This window comes from Ovis aries, chromosome 14 (genome assembly GCF_016772045.2).
Source record: "Ovis aries strain OAR_USU_Benz2616 breed Rambouillet chromosome 14, ARS-UI_Ramb_v3.0, whole genome shotgun sequence".
NCBI lineage: Eukaryota > Metazoa > Chordata > Mammalia > Artiodactyla > Bovidae > Ovis > Ovis aries.
Window position 1 is genome coordinate 55,083,954 of NC_056067.1, and position 21,112 is coordinate 55,105,065.

Below are 21,112 nucleotides of genomic sequence, written 5' to 3' on the forward strand. Positions count from 1 at the left end.
AGTGTGGCTCAATGAACTTGACGAGAGTCCATTCATCCTTTTAGTAAATGCCTGTCGTGATGAACCCAACAGGATCCCTGCTCTCAAGGGCTGTGTTGACAAAACATGATGGCTTAAAGTGACAGTGGTTAATTCTTTCCCACTGGTCAGTGGGTCAGCTGGGTGAGTCTCTGTTGCATGCAGTGCCGGCTGAGGTCTCTTATGAAGCTGCATTTCTGTGGTGCTCATTCGGAGTATCCTGCAGAACAGGATAGCTCAGACTCCCTTGGCAACATGGCTTTCAAGTTGTTTGCTGACACATTTGCTGTGGGAGTCCTCAGGGATCCTCATCGTGTAGAAAGTAGAGCTATCTGAAGCTGCCATGCTGTGAGGAAGTCCAAACATAATGGGAGGCCCCACAGAGATGCTCCAATTAACAGTCATAGCTGAGCCAAGCTTCATCCCAGCCCAGGCATCAGAAATGTGAGTGTAGAAGCCACCAGTTGTTCCAGTCAACCTCACATTTCCAGCAAGCCAGCTCAGTCTCCTGACAACATGTTGCAGAGTCAGGCCATATCTGAGTTCCTGATTCACAGATTCTATGAGTGTAATAATATTCTGATTGTATGCCAGTGAAGTATTGGGATGATCTGTTGGGCAGTCATAAGTAACTGAGTAACAAACTAAATAGATTATTCTCTGTATTTGCAAAATCTTTTATGACTTGGCGTGAAATAGGCCAACGTGAACTTCTCCACCTGACTTGAGATCCCACATGCAAAGGTCCTGTGGCAGAGGGGAGTCTAGTGAGATGAGACTGGTGCGACTGGAGTACATGGAGACAGATATAAATGGAGACGTTAACAGGGTGGGACTGTGAAATGCCTCATCGACCAGGATAATAAGGACTCTGGGTTTTATTCCAAGACCAATGCGAAGCCATCAAAGGGCTTTCATTAGAGGCATGAGACGATCTGATTTGGGGCTTCCCAGGTGCCTTAGTGGTAAAAGAATCCGCTTGCCAATCCAGCAATAGGAGATGCAGTTTCAATCCCTGGGTCAGGAAAATCCTCTTAAGGAGGAAATGACAACCCATTCCAGTATTCTTGCCTGGAGAATCCCATGGACAGAGGAGCCTGGTAGGTTACAGCCCATAGGGTCACAAAGAGCTGGACAGGACTGAGCACATGCACTCGTGCACACATATGATCTGATTTGCTGTGTGGACATATCTGTCCTCTGTGTGGAGGTAAGAATGTAGGGGCAAGGGTGGAGAAAAAGAGACCAGTCAGAAGGTTACTGTAACAGTCCCAGCACCCTAAGATGGTGGACCAAGGAGGCAATGTGACATAGAAGTCTCATTTCAAGACTCCTAGCGTCTCTCTGCCACAGTTTGACATTCCCGAAAAAAGATGATCTGATAGCTCAATTGGATTGATATTTGAGTCAGGCATCCACCATGAGTCAATTACTGGAGGCCATGGGGAGGGGATCACCTAATACCAACATGGCCACTGTGTTCGTAAGGGGGTTGGTTCAAAAAAAGGTAATGAAAGAATACCCTAAGAACTGGGAATATGCTCCCAGAATGGATATATAGGGAAGAAAAGGTTTGCCACTCACATTTCAGTGACGAAGCAAGTTATGTAGTCATACCCAGTTTCAAAGAGGTGTTGAGAAAAGATTAATCAGTGGATCTAAGAAAGAAATGAAAAATCGTATTCAAGACAAATTTGAGGATTATCCCAGGTGGCTCTGCTGCTGCTGCTGCTGCTACGTCGCTTCAGTCGTGTCTGACTCTGTGCAACCCCATGGACTGCAGCCTACCAGGCTCCTCCTTCCATGGGATTTTCCAGGCAAGAACACTGGAGTGGGTTGCCATTGCCTTCTCCCCAAGTGGCTTTAGTGGTAGAGAACCCACCTGCTAATGCAGGAGACATAAGAGACGGGTTTGATCCCCAGATCAGGAAGATCCCCAGATCAGGAAGATCCCCTGCAGGAGGGCGTGGCAGTCCACAGAGCCAGACTCGACTGAAGTGATTTAGTACTTAACCCAAGAAGAGCTCTCAGAAAAGTCTGAGAACTGTTCCATTGGTTAGAAATCAGGCATAGTTATATAAGCTGATTTTTGGTTCTTTTTTTTTTTTTTTTTTGAGTCAGCGGACTGTACACCAGATGACATGTTATTGACAGTTTACATAATCCAGATCAAAGAGTCATTCCTGGGTCATCCAGGGTCATGTGACCCCTTATAAGATCAAGAAGGAATGTTATCTTTCAAAGAGTTGTCTCGACGTTGCTGAGAGAACGTGGCCCTTCATGGTTGAGCAGGTGTTCCTGCCCGTGGGGGAGGTTTGGTCGATGGGTAATAGACACACGAGGCACAGTGTGGGGAGAGGGGAGGTCAAAGGGCAGAGAAGCATTTTTATGTTTAAATTTTTCTTGTCTTGCCATAAAACATGTGTTTTATGTCGCCAGAGGGTGAGCTAGAGCACCCTGCCCACATGCCTCAGGTTCATGCACGGCTCTAATGGACGACTACCTCACATCCCCTTGCAGGCCCCTGCGGTCTCTCTGGGTGGTGCTCTTGGGACCCCTTTCTTATGGCTTGGTACCCATGGAATGGAAGGCCACACTACTTTACTCAGCTGATAAGTTTCTTGGTAATTCTACTGAAGGAGTCCCCTTTCAAATTTCCAGCCTTATTTTATACAGCTTGAGAGGGTGGAGATCACTAGACCAGGGTTTGCTATTTAAAAAAAGAAATTCAATGTTCATTTATTAATTTTGCCTTCTCTATTTTCTTCATGGACATCTAAAAATGAATTTGGGGAGGGTCATATTTTACATGCTTCCAATTTAAAGCAACTTCACAGTGGGTCATAGTTTCCAAAAACAGCCATGACCATGTCTCCCCCTGGATTTCAGCTGCCCCCAAAGCCTTCCCCTGCCTGTCCCCACCTCAGTAAATGGCACCGTCTGTTTACCTCAACCAAACACTTAAACTTACTCTTGACTTTTTTCTTTCACAGTTAATAGAACAGCAAGTTGTCAGCTTTCCCTTGAAAATGTACCCTGAATCTGATCTTCTTTTTTTTCTTAATCATCACCATTCCATCTTGGTGGAAGTCACCACCATCTCCACCTGGACATGTGTAGAAGTCTCTCTAAAAACAAGCTAAACAGGGACTTCCCTGGTAGTCCAGTGGTTAAAACTCTGGCACTTTCCAAAAAAAAAAAAGAGACATTTTCATGGTTGCAATATCCACATGTCACAAAGCTCACATGCAGAGTATGTAAACAGTGCCTATGAGTCAGTAAGAGAAAGACAATTACTTCATTAGAAAACATGGGCCATGGAGAAGGAAATGGCAACCCACTCCAGTATTCTTGCCCGGAGAATCCCATGGACGGAGGAGCCTGGTGGGCTACAGTCCACAGGGTTGCAAAGAGTCGGACATGACTGAGCAACTTCACTTTCACTTTTCAGTATCTCTGATAACCTGTTAAGTAAGTAAAAGTTTTGTATTAGGGTAAAGATAATGCTAGTCAAGAGATTTCTTTAGACCTGACCTGTTTGTCTTGTTGTGATAATACATAATGTTAAGTTGGTCTGGGAATATCATATATGACCTAATTCATAATTTCATAGCTTAAAAAAGAGCCACATTTTAAAAGCTTGAATGATCAGGATAGTATTTATCAAATTTTAATAATTACTGAATACATGAAAATACATTAGTTTCAATGTTACTAGAAATTAAACAGTACATGAAGAATCAGCTTATTCAGCCAGAAAGCATGCATCTGAACAGCATGTCTTCACTCATTAGAGATGTAACCGTTGATTACATGATTGTGAAATAGGATTGTTTTGTAGAATTCTGGAGATGGAGTTGAGTCTTTTCTGTAATCTCAAAGTACAGTAGACACTTCTCTGTTGTGGGCCCAAAGCCACAACCACTAAGAGCTTTAAACTGTCAGCAGCTGGAATCCCAACAAACAGCTGGGTCAAACTTCATTAGCTAAGATCTTACATAGCCATGGGGAAGAAATGATTCCATGACTCCTGTACATAATAACTGGCCGGCCATCATTTGTGGAATACAGTCAAAAAGTAAAAAGGACTATTAAAAATCTTTGAACTTTAAAAAAAAAAAAAAAGAAAGAAAACATGGGCCCAAAAAAATTGAGGAGATGGTTTGAAAACAATGATTAACAAGTGTCAGTTAGCACATGAAGATATGTGTTCAAGTTGCTTATTTCCCTTCCACCTCAGTTACTGTCCCGAGGTCTGCCCTCAACTGCTTCATTTTACAGTTCATCCTCTCCACCCCATAGCCTGCTCCGCTCTCTTCAGATCCTGGAGGGTGACTGTATGGGGCAGGTTATTAGGACGGGAGGTATTTCTCCTGGGATGTTTCCTCACTGCTACATGTTCTATCATTACCTAGGAAATTATTCTGACCCCCCCAAATTCTACATTTCTGCTTTTTAACCCACTCAGTTTGTAGTACTTTGCTACAGCAACCCTAGGAGACTAATTCAGTGTGGTGCTGGAGAAGACTCTTGGACTGCAAGGAGATCCAACCAGTCAGTCCTAAAGGAAATCAACCCTGAACACTCAATTGGAAGGAGTGGTGCTGAAGCTCCAATACGTTGGCCACCTGATTCGAAGAACTGACTCACTGGAAAAGACCCTGATGCTGGGAAAGATTGAGGGCAGGAGGAGAAGGGGGTGACAGAGGATGAGATGGTTGGATGGTATCAGCGACTCAATGGACATGAGTTTGAGCAAGCTCTGGGAGCTGGTGATGGACAGGGAAGCCTGGTGTGCTGCAGTCCATGGGGGTGGCAAAGAATTGGACACGACTTGGCGACTGAACAACAACAAGATAGTAGGGAGGGGAGAGAGTTGTTTCTAGTGGTTTTATGGAGTTTCTTCAGTTAACCAAGCTTCAGTAAAAGGTTGGTTGTGCCCTATCTGTTCAATTTAATTAATTATGTTCATGGTTATGGGGTGTTTTTTTCTAAGAAGTAGCATTCCCTGGGGGTTCTATCCATGGCTCATTTTTCTCCCTGGGTGATTTCATAGTTTCATAGCTGTGTTTTGATGACTCTCACATTTTTATTTTAGGGCCAGAAACATCCCTTTAGGCAAAAAAAAAAAAAAAAAGTTTAATAATAGAATTACTTTAAAAATTCCAGGGAATTCCCTGGGTGTCCGATGGTTAACACTCTACACTTTCACTGCAGGGGGCATGGGTTTGATCTCTTGTCAAGGAACTAAAACCCCACATATGCCTCACAGCACAGCCAAAGGAAAAAAAAAAAAAGAAAAATTCCAAAAGCAGAGAGTGCTGAGAAAAGGAGGCTCTGATGCTGCTGCTACTGCTGCTAAGTCACTTCAGTCATGTCCGACTCTGTGTGACCCCAGAGATGGCAGCCCACCAGGCTCCCCCGTCCCTTGGATTCTCCAGGCAAGAACACTGGAGTGGGTTGCCATTTTCTTCTCCAATGCAGGGAAGTGAAAAGTGAAGTCGCTCAGTCGTGTCCGACTCCTAGCGACCCCATGGACTGCTCTACCAGATGTTAAAAACTAACGTCACGCCTCAATAAATAAAACAGTGTGATCCCAGTGCATGCAAAAAAGATGAAAGGAACCTGTTTGGAAAGGTCAGAGATGGATAGAAATCCACTGGGGATTTACTGCAGGTTGAGAATAGCATTACAAATTAATGATTGAAAAGTGGCTTCTTAACAAACAATGGCAAAACATCCAGAGGAGAAAAAGCAAGCTCATAAAAAGAAAACTTACAAAATATAGAATTTAAAAACAAAAGTATAAAATGTAAAAAGATCATGTGTCATTTTTAATTCAAATATGGAATTATACGAACTTGAGCAACTTGCTGTTCTTTATAATCTGCTATATAAAGGGGGCTTCCCTGGGGGCTCAGTGGTAAAAGAATATGCTTTGTCAGTCCAGGAGTGGAAGGGGATGTGGATTCTATCCCTGGGTTGGGAAGATCCCTTGGAGAAGGAAATGGCAACCTGCTCCAGTATTGTTGCCTGGAAAATTCCATGGACAGAGAAGCCTGGCGGGCTACAGTCCATGGGGTCGCCAAGAGTTGGGCACAATTGAGCGACTGAATGCACGTTTTTCCACTGTGTGGAAGCAGCATTTTTCCAGTCCCTTTGGTACTTGCAGAAAATTCTATTGTATTCATCAACTGTGGTACATCCATACTCTTACTGAAGGTTTTAAGGGTGTTTGTTATTTGCTTTTACAAATAACGCTGGGGAGAATATCCTTGTCATTTGCCATTTTTGGCTGTAGTGTGAAAAATCTTTATGCATGCATACTAATACTTCTTTTTAAGGATATATTATTAGAATTGAAATTTCTGGGTTGTGGAGTGTGCATTTAAAATCAATTGTGCTGCATAACTTGTGGGGAAAAAGAAAGTTCTGTCCCAGCCAATCTCCCACAGTCTTACCAAAGTTGGAGATTACTATCTTTTAAATCTTTCTCTGATTTTTTTTTTTTTTTTTTTTTTTGCCTGTGCTGAATATTTGCTTTGCAGCTTGGAGGCTTTCCCTAGTTGCTGTCCATGGGCTCTAAAGCACATGGGCTCAGAGCAAGCATGCAAGTTGTTGCGGCTGCTTAGCTGCCCAGCAGCAGGAGGGATCCTAGTTTGTTGATCAGGGATCAAACCCACATTCTCTGTATTGGAAGGCAGATTCTTAATCACAGGACCACTAGGGGAGTCAGTTTCTTTGGCAGGGATGGGGGGCGGGGCACGGAAATGGCATCTTTTTTCAATTATATTTTTCTTTGAGTGAGATCTCTTTTAGTCTTTTCATCACTTCTCCTGAGCTTTGAAGTCAGTCTACTAAGCAAGATTCTCAGATTCTCAAACTCAATAGGTCAAGGTGAATTCAGTAATTCTTCATTTTGCTCCTCTTAAGCTATTTCTCTTTCCCATCTTTTCTCATCAGCCACCCCAAGCCCTCTGCGTCAACCCAACCCTGGGTTTTAATTCTTTCCTTTTCTTTATTTGCCACCTTCTGTCAGTTACAAAGTCCTGATGGTTATTTTTTTAATTCTAACATCATACATGTGAAACATTCATAAAATGTATAGTTTAAAAAATAACAGAGCAGAAACCTCTATCCAGCTTAAGGCCAGATGTTTCCGGGGACCCCACGACCACTCTCAGGTTCAATGATTTGCTGGAATGACTCACAGGACTCAGCAAAGCCATCAGACTCACATTTGTGTTTTATTACCGTGAAAAGATGGGGCTTGCCAGATGGTGCTGCTGCTGCTGCTCCTGCTAAGTCGCTTCAGTCGTGTCCGACTCTGTGCGACCCCATAGATGGAAGCCCACCAGGCTCCCTCGGCCCTGAGATTCTCCAGGCAAGAATACTGGAGTGGGTTGCCATTTCCTTCTCTAATGCAGGAAAGTGAAAAGGGAAAGGGAAGTCGCTCAGTCGTGTCCGACTCTTAGCGACCCCATGGAGCCTACCAGGCTCCTCCATCCATGGGATTTTCCAGGCAAGAGTACTGGAGTGGGGTGCCATTGCCTTCTGTGCCAGATGGTGCTAGTTAGTGGTGAAGAACCCTTCTGCCACTGCAGGAGACACAGGAGATGCGGGTTTGATTCCCCGGCCAGGAAGATTCCCCTGGAGAAGGGCCCGGCAACCCACTCCAGTATTCTTCCCTGAAGAATCCCATGGAGAGAGGAGTCTGGCAGGCTATAGTCTATGGGGTCTCAAAGAATTGTGCATGGCAAGTGACCTTGCAGGCATGTATGCACAGTGAAAAGATACAAATTAAAATCAGCAGAGGCAAAAGGGACACAGAGCAGAGTCCAGGAGAGACCAGGTGGAAGCTTCTAGGGGTCTCTCCCAGTGGTGTCATATGAACAGCACTCAATTCTTCTGGCAACACGTGTGACAACACAGTGCTAAGTATTGCCAAACAGAGAAGCTCCTGCAAGACTTGGTGTCCAGGATACTGTGGGTCGGTCACGTAGGCAGGTCTGGATGCCCATGTGACTGACCTCAGCTACTCAGACTCCCAGCACCACCAGAAGTCAAGCTGATACAGTGCAGTCCAAGCCCCCAAGTAAACAAAGACACTCTTGTCAGGTAGGGCAAGCCAAGGGATTTGAGGTTATGCGCCAGGAGCCAGTCATGGGTCGGTCTTCTCTTTGGAATACACAGGGTTTGAGGATCCCAAGACTGCTGAGTTCACCCTTTAATGCACAGCTGGGATGCTATCAGAAAGCCTCTCTCCCCTACTGCAGCTAATGGTGACTCTCAGTTTTGCTGGCATATTTCTATCTTTCTTTATCCTTTTACCATCTCCAGATGGGTCTGTAAACACAATTGTTTTGTTCTACTTGGTTTGTTTGTTTGTTTTGGCATGTGAGATCTCTGTTCCCCAACCAGGGATCAATACCCCCTGAATAGGGAGTGTGGAGTCTTAACCACTGGGCCACCAGGGAAGTCCCTGGCTTGGTCTTTATTTCCCAGTTTTAGTGAAACACAGTTTATAGACAATAATAGTCACTCACTTGATAGCAGCATTATTCACTATAGCCAAAAAGTAAAAACAACTGAAATGTCCATCAACTCCTGAAGGGATAAACAAAATACAGTGGGTCCTTAAAATGGCATATTATTCGTTCATAAAAAGGAGCAAAATTCTGTAGCCAAAAGTGGGGGTCTGGCTGCTTACTGCTCAGAAGCTAAGAGGCAAAATTTGTGGAAAGGAAAGTCAGCGTTATTTTGGATGATGGTAACTGGGCAGGGAGGGTGGACTTCTGTTCAAAGGCTGATCCCCACCCCCACCCTCTCCACCACGCCTTCACAATCAGTGGGAAAGAGGTTGTATAGACCGAAGGAGGAGGCTACATGCAGAAATGTCACAGACAGCTCTGACAGTCATCTTGAAATTGGTCATGTGGTAATATGATCAGTGTCATCCTGATTGTTTTAAATACAGTTAATCTTCAGTTCCAGGGTCAGTTTTTTCCCATTTCCTTGAGGCCAGTTCTCAGAATTGCAGCAGCTCATGTCCTGGCTACCATCTGGTCATCATTTAGTTAATTTCTTCAACCCAGTGGAGATTTCAATATCTACAAGACAGCTCACAAGACTTGGCTCAGAATATTACCTATTGCATAGCCCTTGAAGAGGAACTAAGGGTCCTTGACTCTGCTTACTAACTAGTTATTTTTTCATCCTGTTGGACCGTTTTTCTTTGCTTCTGCATTTTCTCCCTTCTCTGATTAAATTACTTCTTTGATTAAAGTTTTTCCTGAAGACACAGTGGGGAAGAACCATGGGATCCTGCTGTTTCAATACTGTACATGCTAAAACATGCGCCAGCCTTGGAAACATTATGCTGAGTGAAAGAAGCTGAACACATGCACCACTAATGATTCCATGCATATGAAATGTCCAGAACAGGCAAATCCAGAGAGACAAAAAGTAGATTACGAGTTGCCTAGTGGGAGGAGGCTTCCCCTGTGGCTCAGATGGTAAAGAACCTGCCTGCAATGCAGAAGACCCAGGTTCGATCCCTGGGTTGGGAGGATCCCCTGGAGGAGGGCACGGCTACCCACTCCAGTGTTCTTGCCTGGAGAATTCCATGGACAGAGGAGCCTGGTGGGCTGCAGTCCATGGGATCCCAAAGAGTCAGGCGCTACTGAGTGACTAACTTCACACACACACACAGAGTGGGGGGAAGTTTGGGAGGAAATGGGCAGTGACTGCTAACGAGTATATGATATTGACTGTGGTGCTGGATCGGCAACTCTGTGAATATCCTAAAAAGCAACCACTGATCTGCTTCTGTTGCCGATCCACACTTGGGTCTGCTTGCCCATGTGCAGTAAAGCCAGTCTGCTGACACTGGGTTGTGGTGAAGGAAAGCACAGCATTTACTGCAGGCGCCAAGCAAGGAGTCCAGGCAGCTGGTGCTTAAGAGACCCAAACTTCCCCGTAGCTTTTAGGGGAAGATTTCTAAAGATCGGAGCAGAAGGGTGGTTGTGGGGTGTGTAATCAGCTCTTGGACATTCTTCTGATTGGTGGGTGGTAAGGTAATCAGAAGTCAACATCATCAGCCTTCTGGTTCCAACCAGTCTGGGGTCTGCAAACTTGTGGGCAGCATATAATTGACGTCTTTCACCGGGTGGGGGTTTCAGTATCTGCAAAACGGCTCAAAGGATGACTCAGAATATTATATACAGCCCTTGAGGAGGAACTAAAGGTCTTTGACTTAAAACAAATAATTTATTTTGTTTTTTTGGCTATGCTAGGTATTTGTTGCTGTGCGTGGGCTTTGTCTAGTTGAGAGCAGGGGCTATTCATTGCGGTGGGCAGGCTTCTTGTTGCAGAGCATGGTCTCTGGGGCTTCAGTAGTGGAAGCACGTGGGCTCAGTTGCTGTGGCGGACAGGGCTAGTTGCCCCCTGGCATGTGGGATCCTCTCGGCCCAGGGATGGAACCTGTGTCCTCTGCATTGGCAGGCGGATTCTTACCTACTGGACCACCAGGGAAGTCCAACAATCGCTGACACTTAATGAGCACTTACTGTACGCCAGCATTGTTCTAAGCACTTTACACAAGTTAACTTGGTTATTCCTCACACCAACCCCACAAAGTACTATTGTCTTCGTTCCCATTATATGGATGAAGAAACTGAGGCACCGAGAGTTTGAATGGCTTGCTCTAGGCCATGAAGTTAGTGATGGAGAGATAAGTCCACTCAGGTGGATTTGACCCCAGAGATGAGACTCTCAACCACCATGGCACCTGCTGCTGTGTCAACCCACTCCTGGGTGTGTTTCCCAAAGAAATTCTCCCACGGGTCCCTAAGGGGCTGTGCTTGATGAAGATGATGAGGGAGAGGGGGATGAGTGATGGAGAGGATGAGGGTGAGGATGACGGTCTCGGGTGGCTGGTGGAGCTGGGAGCTGGGGGGTGGCCACCACTGGTGCAACAGAAAGAAAAAATAAGGTGGAGGTAAAAGGCAGACTAGAAGTCAGCATTAGAAGCAGCCAACTAGATATGTGGTAACAGAGAGGGGAGGGAAAAAGACAGGGAGGAAGGGGTGGGGTGGAAAGAGAAGAGGAAGAATTCATTTTTTAAAGGAATTCCCCGGTGGTCCTGTGGTTAGGACTCTGGGCTTTCAAGGCCAAGGGAGTGGGTCTAATCCCTGATTAGGCAACTATGATCCCACAAGCTGCACCACCAGAAGAAAAGAAAGAAGAAAGAGAGAGAAATACATACCTATATATATGTATATTCTTCTCAAGTCTACCCAATGAATATGAATGTACCCTTCTGTGGAATATGTCTATAAGCTAAATTGGTAATTTGGGTAGTTTGGGTAAATTGGGTAGTAATTTGGGTAAATTGGGCTTCCCTGGTAGCTCAGATGGTAAAAAATCTTCCTGCAATGCAGGAGATCTGGGTTTGATCCCTGGGTTGAGAAGATCCCCTGGAGAAGGGAATGGCTACCCCAAGTATATTCTTGGTCTTTTTCACGCTTCCATTGAGATCATGAAAAGGCAGTATGGTGGGAGACCCCTCCCCCTAATCTGACCTCATCCTCCCCCCAGCTCCCCCATAGGTCCAGCTCTCATTTCTCCTGCCTCCTTGAGGGAGGCCTAGCACTCTCTTCAGGGGCAGGAAGAAGCAGCTGAAACTGTTGGGGGAGATACAGTGACTGAAACCATCCATGCTGGGCAGGCACCATAGTAACCATCTGGTGAGTTACTTTATGACAGGCGGTCTGATAAGGAACACGGAACTAATAAACCACCGCCAACCAGAAGAGCTTGGGAGAGGTCAAAAGGAAATCCCATGTGTACTACCGCCTGGCAAAATCCTTCTTGCTGACATCCATCTTGGCTGAGCTATGCACGCACCACCAGGAAGGACTCTGAGTCACCACCAGGAAGGACTCTATGAGTTGGAATGATCAGCCAAAGATAACCCAGAGACTAATCCCATCACCATAAAACCCTGAGACTGCAAGTCACGTGGCAGAGCAGTTCTCACCCTTCCCAATAAAATCTCTTGCTTTGTCAACACAAATTGTCCGTGTGTTTCCTTGGACAATTCATTTCTCAGTGTCAGACAAGAGCCCACTCTCGAGCCCTGGAAGGGGTCCCCCTTCCTGCAACAAAATTTCTGGAGAAGGGCTGGGGGACAGGCAGAGGAGAAGACAGGACCCAAGCCTGTCCCTCCGGTTCTGGATTCACACCTGCACACCCCACCCATTCTTGGGTCTGTCTGTCCCATCTCCACCTTCCAGACAGTTGCTTAGCTAGCTGCCCCTAGCCTTGGCTCTTCTCTGGGACTGCACACAGGACCCGCAGGCTCTCAGCCCAATGCTGCCCTCCTCTGGACGTAGGAGAGATGGGACAGAGTGAAGAGGACCCAGGGGCAGGCAGAGGTGGGAACAGAGGCACAGAAGTGTCAGAAGGGAAACAGAAACAAAGGAAGACCCCTTCCCCAGGGCTGACTCTATCCCTTTCCCAGCAACATTCAGCCTGACATAAAGGATCCTGCAAGACCCAGCCGCCACCCACCTCTCTAGTCCCAGATTCTGCCATAGCACAGACATCCACTTTTTATTCCAGGAACCCTGACCTCACATGTTTCCCCAGGTAACAGCACCCTTCGCACCTTCAAGCCTTAGTGTGTTTTTCACCCTCAACAAGGATGCTGTCTTCCAAGGGATTCCTGACTATCTCCTCTTCAATCCTCTTAGTCTTAGCAAAAAATGTTTCCTCTGACCACCCTGTCCCATTCCCCTGTAAATTCTGGTACTTTCTAGGATTCATGCCCCTCCTACCCCATTGCCATGAAAATACTTATCACCCTGCATTGGGACTCTCTTCAAATGTCTGAGCTTCACCAGAGCAGAGATCGAGGCTCTTTGATTTTTCAACCCTGAGGGCACAGCCTGTGAATTTCTGAATGCAATTTCAAACCCTACTCCAACACCTCCTGTCTGTGTGATCCTGGGCAGGTCACTCCCCTTCTCTGATATTTAATTATTTCCTCTGGAAAGTGAGGTGAAAATTCCACCTGATGGGTTTGGAAGACACCAAAGATTCCCTTTCCCTCATGGTAATGAGCATTTGTTCCCTTCCATTTTTATCTTGAATCTTCAATATTCGCTGGAGTTTACACACTTTGAGGCACTAGAATTGTTGATCAGCAGCTAGTAATGGTGGTTAACATTTATCAGTGCATGTCACTTGCCAGGTCTGGTTTCTGGACAGTCTCAGTGAACTCTCTCAGTCACACTGGGCTGTAGGAATGAATAAAGAAACTTACATGACAGTGACAAGGGAAGTCACGACTCTAGGCACTGTAACACACAACCAATCTGCAGCATATTCTCACTTGTAGTGGACATCACTGTTGGCCTGCCCAGGTTCCCTCAGATTCCTCTTACCAGTTCTGTGTACCCAGCACTCAGCCTCTGAGTGTTTTATGCATTAATCTTGCCTTTTTATTTTCTGTCTTTCTGGAGCTTTGACATCTGGGGCTTTGCTGATGGAGGGACTGCCCTCCCAGGGCTGGCCAATCCCTAGAGGTAAGAAAGGACTTACATCTAAGCATGCTGTTCACATGCAAACCAACCAACCCAGTGCCTGTACTTCAGGCCACTATTCATTTGCCCCTCCAAACCCAAGTTCAGGTAACTGGGGACAACTCTTACACCCCAGAGCCTGCTGATGTTATTCAAACTAGACAATCCTGAGCTTACAGATCCTTGGCACATCTGTTATTTCCTAAGGAAACCACAATAAAGACTCCTGGGTCCAAGTTTCCCCTCTTCCTCTCTACCTCCTGACTGACCCTGGTGTTTCTCCATATAGCCCTGCATAGCTTGGCAATGCCCCCTGCCTTTGGGACCTATGAAAATAACAACCTGTTTCTTCACTGGCAATTGTCTCCTGATCTATTGGCCTCACCATACTTGAATAATAATAAAACCTATATTTTAAAACAGTTTGCTGCTAACAGCTTACCCTGCAACTTTGTTTCCAGGACCACTGGTATGCTCAAGGTGCCTGGGAGTTTATCTCATGTCCCCTTCTTGTGACCTGTGACCCACGATTGCCTTAGAGGTATATAGTGGCAAGTCTCCAAAGATAGCTCCCAATGACCATGCCCCTGAAATTCACACATTTGTGTAGTATTATTTCATATTAAGCCTGGCCTGCTCCGACTTACATTAAGGAGTAGAATGTGGTGGAAGCGACACTGTGCCAGTTCCAAGTTTAGTCTTTAAAAAATTGAAGTTTCTGCTTCCTTCCCCAAGGAATGCTCACTCTGGGGAGCTCTGAGCTACCAAGTAAGGGGTCTAGCTACCTGTTGGAGAAAGAAACCACGTGGAGAGGGAGAGCAGTGAGGCTACAAAGAGGCTGCGAGAAGTCCAGATATCCCACGGTCCAGTAGAGTCATGCCTCCTAGCCATCCCTACCAAGGGGCCAGATGCAGCTGAGTGCGCCATCTCTGATATTATAGCCCAGCTGGGCCCTAAGATGACTGTGGCTTTAGTTAATGCTGTATGGCACCAAAGAACCATGTCACTGAGCCCAGTCAATCCATGGAATTGTGAACAATTACAGACTAGTTCCAGGTGGCGCTGGTGGTAAAGAACCCACCTGCCAATGCAGGAGACACAAGAGAAGCAGTTTCCATCCCTGGGTCAGGAAGATCCCCTGGAGAAGGAAATGGCAGCCCACTCTAGCATTCTTGCCTAGAAAACCCCTTGGACAGAAGAACCTGGTGGGCCACAGGCCGTGGACTCGCAAAGAGTTGGACAAGACTGAAGAGACTTAACATACATGGAATTGAGAACAATCTAAATCTTGGGGTGGTTTGTTACTCAGCAATAATAAACCCAAGCAGGAATTTCCATTTGCCTCAGAGGCCCAGTTCCCTTTGCTTCAAGGCGGGAACGATTCTACAACTTGATTTATCCTCCAGAGCTCCCCACGGGATCAGGCTGAGGTTGGGACTTCACCTGACATCACACCCTTGCTAGTCTTCTTCCCCATCCCTGTTCTGTTTCGTCTATTCCTTTATTGTTTTCTCCTGGGAGCATGTCTTTACTAAATCATGGACACAAGGATCTTGTCTCAGATTCTGCTTCTAAGAGAATCTGACCTCAGATTCATGACACGTCTGATTTTTCTCATCTCCAGTCAGAAGCCAAGGGTCTGGCAGACTATTCTCTCTCCCCACTCATCCCTGTATCCCTGTTGCATCAAAAAAAGCAGAGACCACCTTCCAGGCTCCCCAGCAACAGGCAGCCATCTAGTTGGTGAGATGTGGGGGTGATAATGCGGAACAAAAACAACCATGAGGTCTCTGAAGGAAGCATCAAGCAGCTTGTTTGTCCTGGTCAGCAGCAAATGAAACCTCTTTGCTCCCAACAACACAAGCACAGAGGGGATCATATGGAGGTCAGGCAGAAGTTAGGAGGTTGGCATGTCAGCAACAGCAGAGGGGCCAGGTGTAGATGAGAGTTATCTCTGATTTTGTGTCTGTGGTGGGAGGGGCTCTGCTAGTTGTTCCAACGCCTCTGCCCACCCACCCCCACCCCCAACCCCCTCTCTCCCGCCACAACACAGAGCCTATCTCTGTGACCTCTCCATCCCCACCAGTTCACAGTCCCTGGAAACCCCAAAATCTGTCACCATGGATCCTCCAGCAGGTCCCACAGCCTGGTGCCACTGGAATCAGATAAGTCAGCAGAGAAAATGCTGGGGGCTGGGGGGCCACAGCCCAGCGAGGGACCCCCACTCAGAGCCTCCAGCCAATCCAAGGAGTCCGTTGGGCCCCTGAGAGAGGGGGACGGGGAATTCGTGGGGGACGGAAGTGAGGAAGAGAAGACAGAAGAAAGGCCTTCAGAGTCCGGGGAGGGGGACAACATGTCGAAGGAGCCGGGGAAGTCCAAGGGGATGGCGGGCAGCGGGTCTGCAGGGGAAGAAATGCAGCGTGAGCTTAGGAAGGCAGAGGTGAGGACCCTAGCTCCCTATTTGTCCTTTCCAGTCTAGGTCCCCAGACCACTCCTCCCTAAGACCCAGGAATCCAGAACCTTGGACCTCGTCCCCCTTTTCCTCAAATCTAGGAGTTTGGCTCTTACCCTCAGGCTCCACCTGATCCTCCAGGATGTCATCGATGCCCCGGTGCGGAAGCAGCTGCGGACAAGGAGCAGCAGCGTGAATCTGGGACTCCAGCCTGATCCTGTCTGAGACCCTAGGCCCGCTCTCTCTCACCTGCGCTCTGCGGATCGCTTCCTGCAGCTCCTCCTCCAGGGTCAGGGCTGTTGAGGCCGGTGCTGAGGAAGAGACTGGCACTGGAGCTGGAGTTGGAGTTGGAGCCTGAGCCGTCGTCGCAACCGGAACCGGAGCCGAAGCCGAAGCAGTCACCAGGGTTTCCGAGGCACGTGGCGAATGAGATGTTGGACTCAGCTTGAACTGGAACCGAGAAGAGTAGTTTCTATAAGCCGCGCCCACTAGGGGATCAACCCCACACATTCGCCACCTGTGGTTCCACCCCCTGGCCTGCGCCCCGCCCTTCACCCATTGACCCCACCCCCTTCTGCCACGCCCCTTGTTTCATTGGCTTCCCTTCTCCTAAGATCCTCCCCCTTGGCTCTTAACCACGCCCCTACACTTTATTGGCTGTTCTTTTCTCTGCTTGCAGTCCCATCCCGCTTGACTTCTCTTCATTGGTCCACGCACGGAGCCCCGCCCTCACCGAGCACGCACTCCGGGCGGCTCCCAAAGTCTTGGGCCTGAAGCGAGGCCAGGGGGCGCCCGCTGCGCTGTCCTCGCGCCGAGCCTTCGGCCGTTCGCGGGGCGGGGCGCCGCCGCGCATGCGCTCCAGAAGCATTGACTTGGTCCCAGACACCGGGAGGCCCCGCAGCCGCAGCTGCTGCCGGAGCTCTGAGACCTAGGGTGGGAGGCGGGGAGAGGACGTGCTAGGCGGGCTCCGGACGCAGGTGGGGGTTTACTGGGGCTGAACATTTGGAACCCGAGAGAGGACAAACTGGGGACCCGGATCTCCAACGGAGCAAAGGCTGTAGGGTTAGACTTCTGAACCTCAGAACTCCCCAAACTCACCGTCAGCTCCTCCAGTTTGAGGGTCTGAAGTTCCAACTTATGTGGCAGGGTCGAGGGGCTGGGGACTCCTGGTGGGGAGGGAGTGAGGGGTGTGGGCTTCATCCTGGCGATAGTTTCGAGGGGGAAACAGAGATTAGAAGGAGCAGAGAGAGAAAAGGCATTCTGGAGTCCTCAAAGACATGGATTCATGAAGATGTGGGAAAGTGAGGGACCCGAGTTATGGGGCTCTGAGCGAGCAAGCACGGGAGGCTATTTCCCATGCATGGGAGAAGAGGAACTGAGGGGAGAGGGTCAGACTCTTGGGTAGGAGGTCAGGATTCCTGAGAACTGAAGGAAGAGGGGCCTGAGGACCTGAACTCTTGGGTCCTGGAGGAGGAGGGAGCTGGGGGCCTGAACTTCCCGAACAAAAATGGGGGTCATACCTAGGAGGTGGCTGCTGAGAGGCTGTCCCTTCCCACAGAGGCGGTCCAGGGGGATCCAAGGGCGACCCTTCAACCTGGGGGTCTGCCCTGCACCCTTGTCTTGGCTCTGGGGGTATGTATTGGTGGTATGTCAAGTTCCCCTTGGGCTTGGGCTCCCTCCAGTGTTGGGAGGTCTTGGGAGACTCCTGAAAGAGCAGGTATGATGTCATATGCTTCTGCTCCATTCCTGCTCTTCTGTCCCAGAGCCCCATCCAAAGTATGGGGTCAGCTTGTTACCATCACGGAGAAGCACAATGGGCAGCAGCAAGGAGGACCAAGGCTCGACTCTCAGGGGGACTTCCTTTCACTCTGATAGAGACTCACCTTCTTCAGGGACCTCCAAGGGTAGGGTTTCGGCTCAGGAAGAAGGACTTCAGGGTTGAAGAGGAAAGGGGCTGGGCCCAATGCGGAGGCAGGGGCCAGAGCCAGAGCCGGATCTGCAGCTGAGATCCATGGATCAGGATCCAAGACTGGAGAGGCGGTGAAGGACCCTGAGAGGGCTGCAGGCAGCAAGCCAGGCAGGGAGAAACAAGGCTGTGTGGGAAGGAGGGCCCTGGAGGCCCCAGCCTCCAAGCGCAGAAGGACATGTGGGGAGTAAAAACCAAGTGGTGGGAGCTAAGTGCCGGGATTCCTGGATCTAAGGGCAGAAGCACAAGGGATCCAGACTTTTACATTCTCAAGAAAGGCAGGAATCTCATCCTCAGCCATCAAGGGGTGTGGTAAGAGGATCCCAGATTTCTGAGGTTTTGCTGGGAGAAGGGTGGAGCCAGCACTCCGGGTTCTTGGGGAGAGAGAGAAGCTGAAAGTCACATCCTGAGATTTGCATGTGTGCCAAGTGTGGAGTCTGGGATGTCTATATTCTCCCAAGAAACAGGATCTGGATTCATGCATTTCACTGGAGTGGGAAAAGCCCAAGAGCAGGAAGAGAAGCTCCTAGCCAGTGGGGCAGCTGGGGATCTGTACCCGTGGGTCCTGGGGAAGGACAGGAGGGGACCACAGTGAACCCTGGGACGTAGAGACTGGGCTCAGGAACCAAAGCACAATGTGTGGCAGCTGCCCCCCAGGGTGCCCTAAGGGAAGTGGGGCCACCATTCCCTCCCTTGCAGGGCCCACACTTACTCGGGTCCTGATACCGTCTGTGGATCCGAAGCTGAAGGACTGTGGAAGGAGTGGGAGGAGAGAGGCGGGAAGGGAGTGTCCAAGAGCCTGGCCTGGCAGGCGAGTGTGAGCTGCAGTTGTTGGCGGGACATGTGTGTCCAGCCCCCATACGCACCCCGTGCAGGCGGGTGGGCAGGCAGCCTGCTCCCTTCCCGGGCCTCCTGCCTGCTCCCTGCCAGCACGGCAGCGAAGGCCAGGGCTGTTCTGGGGCGGGGAGCCAGCCAGCATGCAGGCAGGAGGCAGCCTGCCCCCCAACCTGCCCCCTTCGCAAGCCTGCACCAACCCTATCCTCTGCCCAACTGCCATCTTAGTATCTGTGCTTCGTTGCCTCCTTTTATCTGCACATCCCGCTTCGCACATGCCCACTCCCTACTTCTCAGCCTCCCTTCAGTCACCCCTTTTGCACACCAACCTCTAAACACGTATTTACCTGGGCTCTAGTCTTGCACTTATACCACTTTTATACACTAGTGCCCCTTGCTACTCTTCACCCTTGCCTCACCATCTCGGCACACACCCCACCACATTAACACACTTGGTTGTCCACTAGGGAATTCACCCCCCGTTTTGGAGCCAGGATCTCTCTTGACATGTTTCTTTGTGCACATGTACTCTTGCACACTCCTTGCTCTCTGGTTCCTGGTGTCTCTGTATCCACCCAACCACAGAAGCAGATTCGTCTGCACCCTCAAGCATGCTCTGTTTACCCCGGACTTGGCCTCCAGGTGTACACCCACTTGCACACTTTCCACCTGCGCTGGGACCTGAAATGCCACCTTTGACACTTTCAAGGCTAGAGAGCTCACTGTCCTCTTGCCCGCGGTTCCACCCTGAAGTCCCCACTGTGGACACTTTTCTGCTTTGAGCACTTGTCACTTTAAGCCCCTGTTCCTCTGCAGTCCTAGGTCCTCTGCACACCCGCCCCTGGCCGCCCACTCCCCACTCTTCACGTGAGCATTGCATCAGCCATTTGCACACTCACTGTCGACCAGAACTCCACCCCTTTGCTGGGGCCTCCCTTCTACACAAATAATGTTTTGCATGGAAAACACATGCCTCTTGGGGATCACCTCCGCACATCGCCCGGCAGTGCATGCTCCCAGGTTGAGACTATATTCCCAGGACCAGAAGCTCCCTTCCCAACGTGCACAGAAAGAAATCTCTCACCAGATCGGAACTTGGACCGAATGATTTGGGAGCGCTGGGAGGAAGCCGCCAGGGTCATTGCCAAGGCTGGGATGGGGACCTGGACTGGGTGGGGGGGTGGGGGGAGGCAGGGTCAGAGTGGAGGTCAGGAGCATGTGAACGCAGCAGGGAAAGACCCTGAGGAATCTAGAGACAGAGCGGCCTCAGGCCACACCGTCTGGATCCTGGAGGTGGAGCGGACTGGGGGCCCAGACTCCTGGGTGTGAGAGAGGACACGCCGAGGGCCCAAATTCCTGGAGCCTGGGGAAAGAAGCACCTGAGGCCTGGGACTCCTGGGTCCTAAGAAGGAGGGCACTGGTGGCCTGGACTCCGGGTCTATGAAAGGAGATGGAGGGAAAAGGGGAAGAAGGGCAGGAACTCTAACGGGCCTAGAATCCAATAGCTTTGATGAAGGGGAAGCGAGGATCCGACAGGTCCCTAGGGAGTGGAAGGGTCTCTGACACTTGCATTTGAGAAGGGTGCGGAGGCGTGGGTGGGCGTCAGCCATCACGGTTTGTGGGGAACGGACTGGGATCACAGAGGTGACAGGAGAGTTAAGACCGATTCCCCTCCCAGCCCCTATCCCAGGGGCCTCTCACCAGGTGGACTCGGCGCAGCGGTGCTCTGGAGTGGGTCGAGTCCGGTGGTCAAGGCTGGAGGCCGCAGGCTCCGCCCTACCGGTCTGGGACCGCCTCGGACCCCACCCTTTTGGGGGCGTGTCGGGAGCGGTGCAGGCGCGGGGAAGGGGCGGGGTAGACAGGAGCCCCTCCTGGCATCCTGAGAAGGGGAGGGAGCACGGGCTGGGAGGGGCTGGGGCGGGGCTGACCTCGGGGTTCCCAGCTCGCTCTTCCTCCGCGTCCTGGGGCTGCGGGGTCGGACTGGGCAGCGGCAGGCAGACTGACAGAGGCAGGTGCCAAGAGAGGAGCTCGGGGTGAGCAGCAGCGGCAGGTGGTCTTGCCCCGGCCCTGCAGACAGGTGTCACCTGTCGCTTACTTTTTCCCTGACGCAGCAGCAGGAGTCGGATTCGGGGGTTTGGGGGGGTTCAAACTGGAGCCCCAACCTGCTGGGTCTGAGGGAGGAGGAGACTGGATAGCTAAATTCCTGGGTTTGAAGGAAAAGAGGCAGAGGCTTGAACTCCTGGGCCCAAGAGAAGA

General features: G+C 49.6%; 1 protein-coding gene across 3 annotated transcripts; it reads right to left on the reverse strand.

Annotated features, from left to right (window-relative positions):
* Positions 1–2,853: 2,853 nt before the first annotated feature.
* Positions 2,854–20,617, reverse strand: MAMSTR (MEF2 activating motif and SAP domain containing transcriptional regulator). Of its 3 annotated transcripts, XM_027978575.3 has the most exons (10): positions 20,558–20,617; positions 19,941–20,024; positions 18,735–18,773; positions 17,940–18,115; positions 17,577–17,761; positions 17,155–17,257; positions 16,790–16,984; positions 16,306–16,506; positions 16,173–16,227; positions 15,396–16,003 (listed from the first exon to the last, which is right to left on the reverse strand). In XM_027978575.3, the coding sequence occupies exons 2-10, from the start codon at positions 19,996–19,998 to the stop codon at positions 15,720–15,722; spliced, it is 1,296 nt and encodes a 431-aa protein (XP_027834376.1). In that variant the 5' UTR covers positions 19,999–20,024; positions 20,558–20,617; the 3' UTR covers positions 15,396–15,719. The 3 variants fall into 3 exon arrangements, with proteins under 3 accessions (XP_042088210.1, XP_027834376.1, XP_042088209.1); XM_042232276.2 differs by lacking the exon at positions 15,396–16,003 and adding an exon at positions 2,854–3,482 and having other exon boundaries at positions 18,735–20,024; XM_042232275.2 differs by having other exon boundaries at positions 18,735–20,024.
* Positions 20,618–21,112: the final 495 nt, after the last annotated feature.

Coding starts and splice junctions, on each gene's coding strand:
- MAMSTR (XM_042232275.2), bottom strand. CDS start 18,882: ATGGGGGCTGGACACACATGTCCCGCCAACAACTGCAGCTCACACTCG. Junction 18,116..18,734: donor CAGACGGTATCAGGACCCGA/GTAAGTGTGGGC, acceptor TGCTGCCTGCAG/CCCTCTCAGGGTCCTTCACC. Junction 16,507..16,789: donor CCGCCCGGAGTGCGTGCTCG/GTGAGGGCGGGG, acceptor TCTCGGTTCCAG/TTCAAGCTGAGTCCAACATC.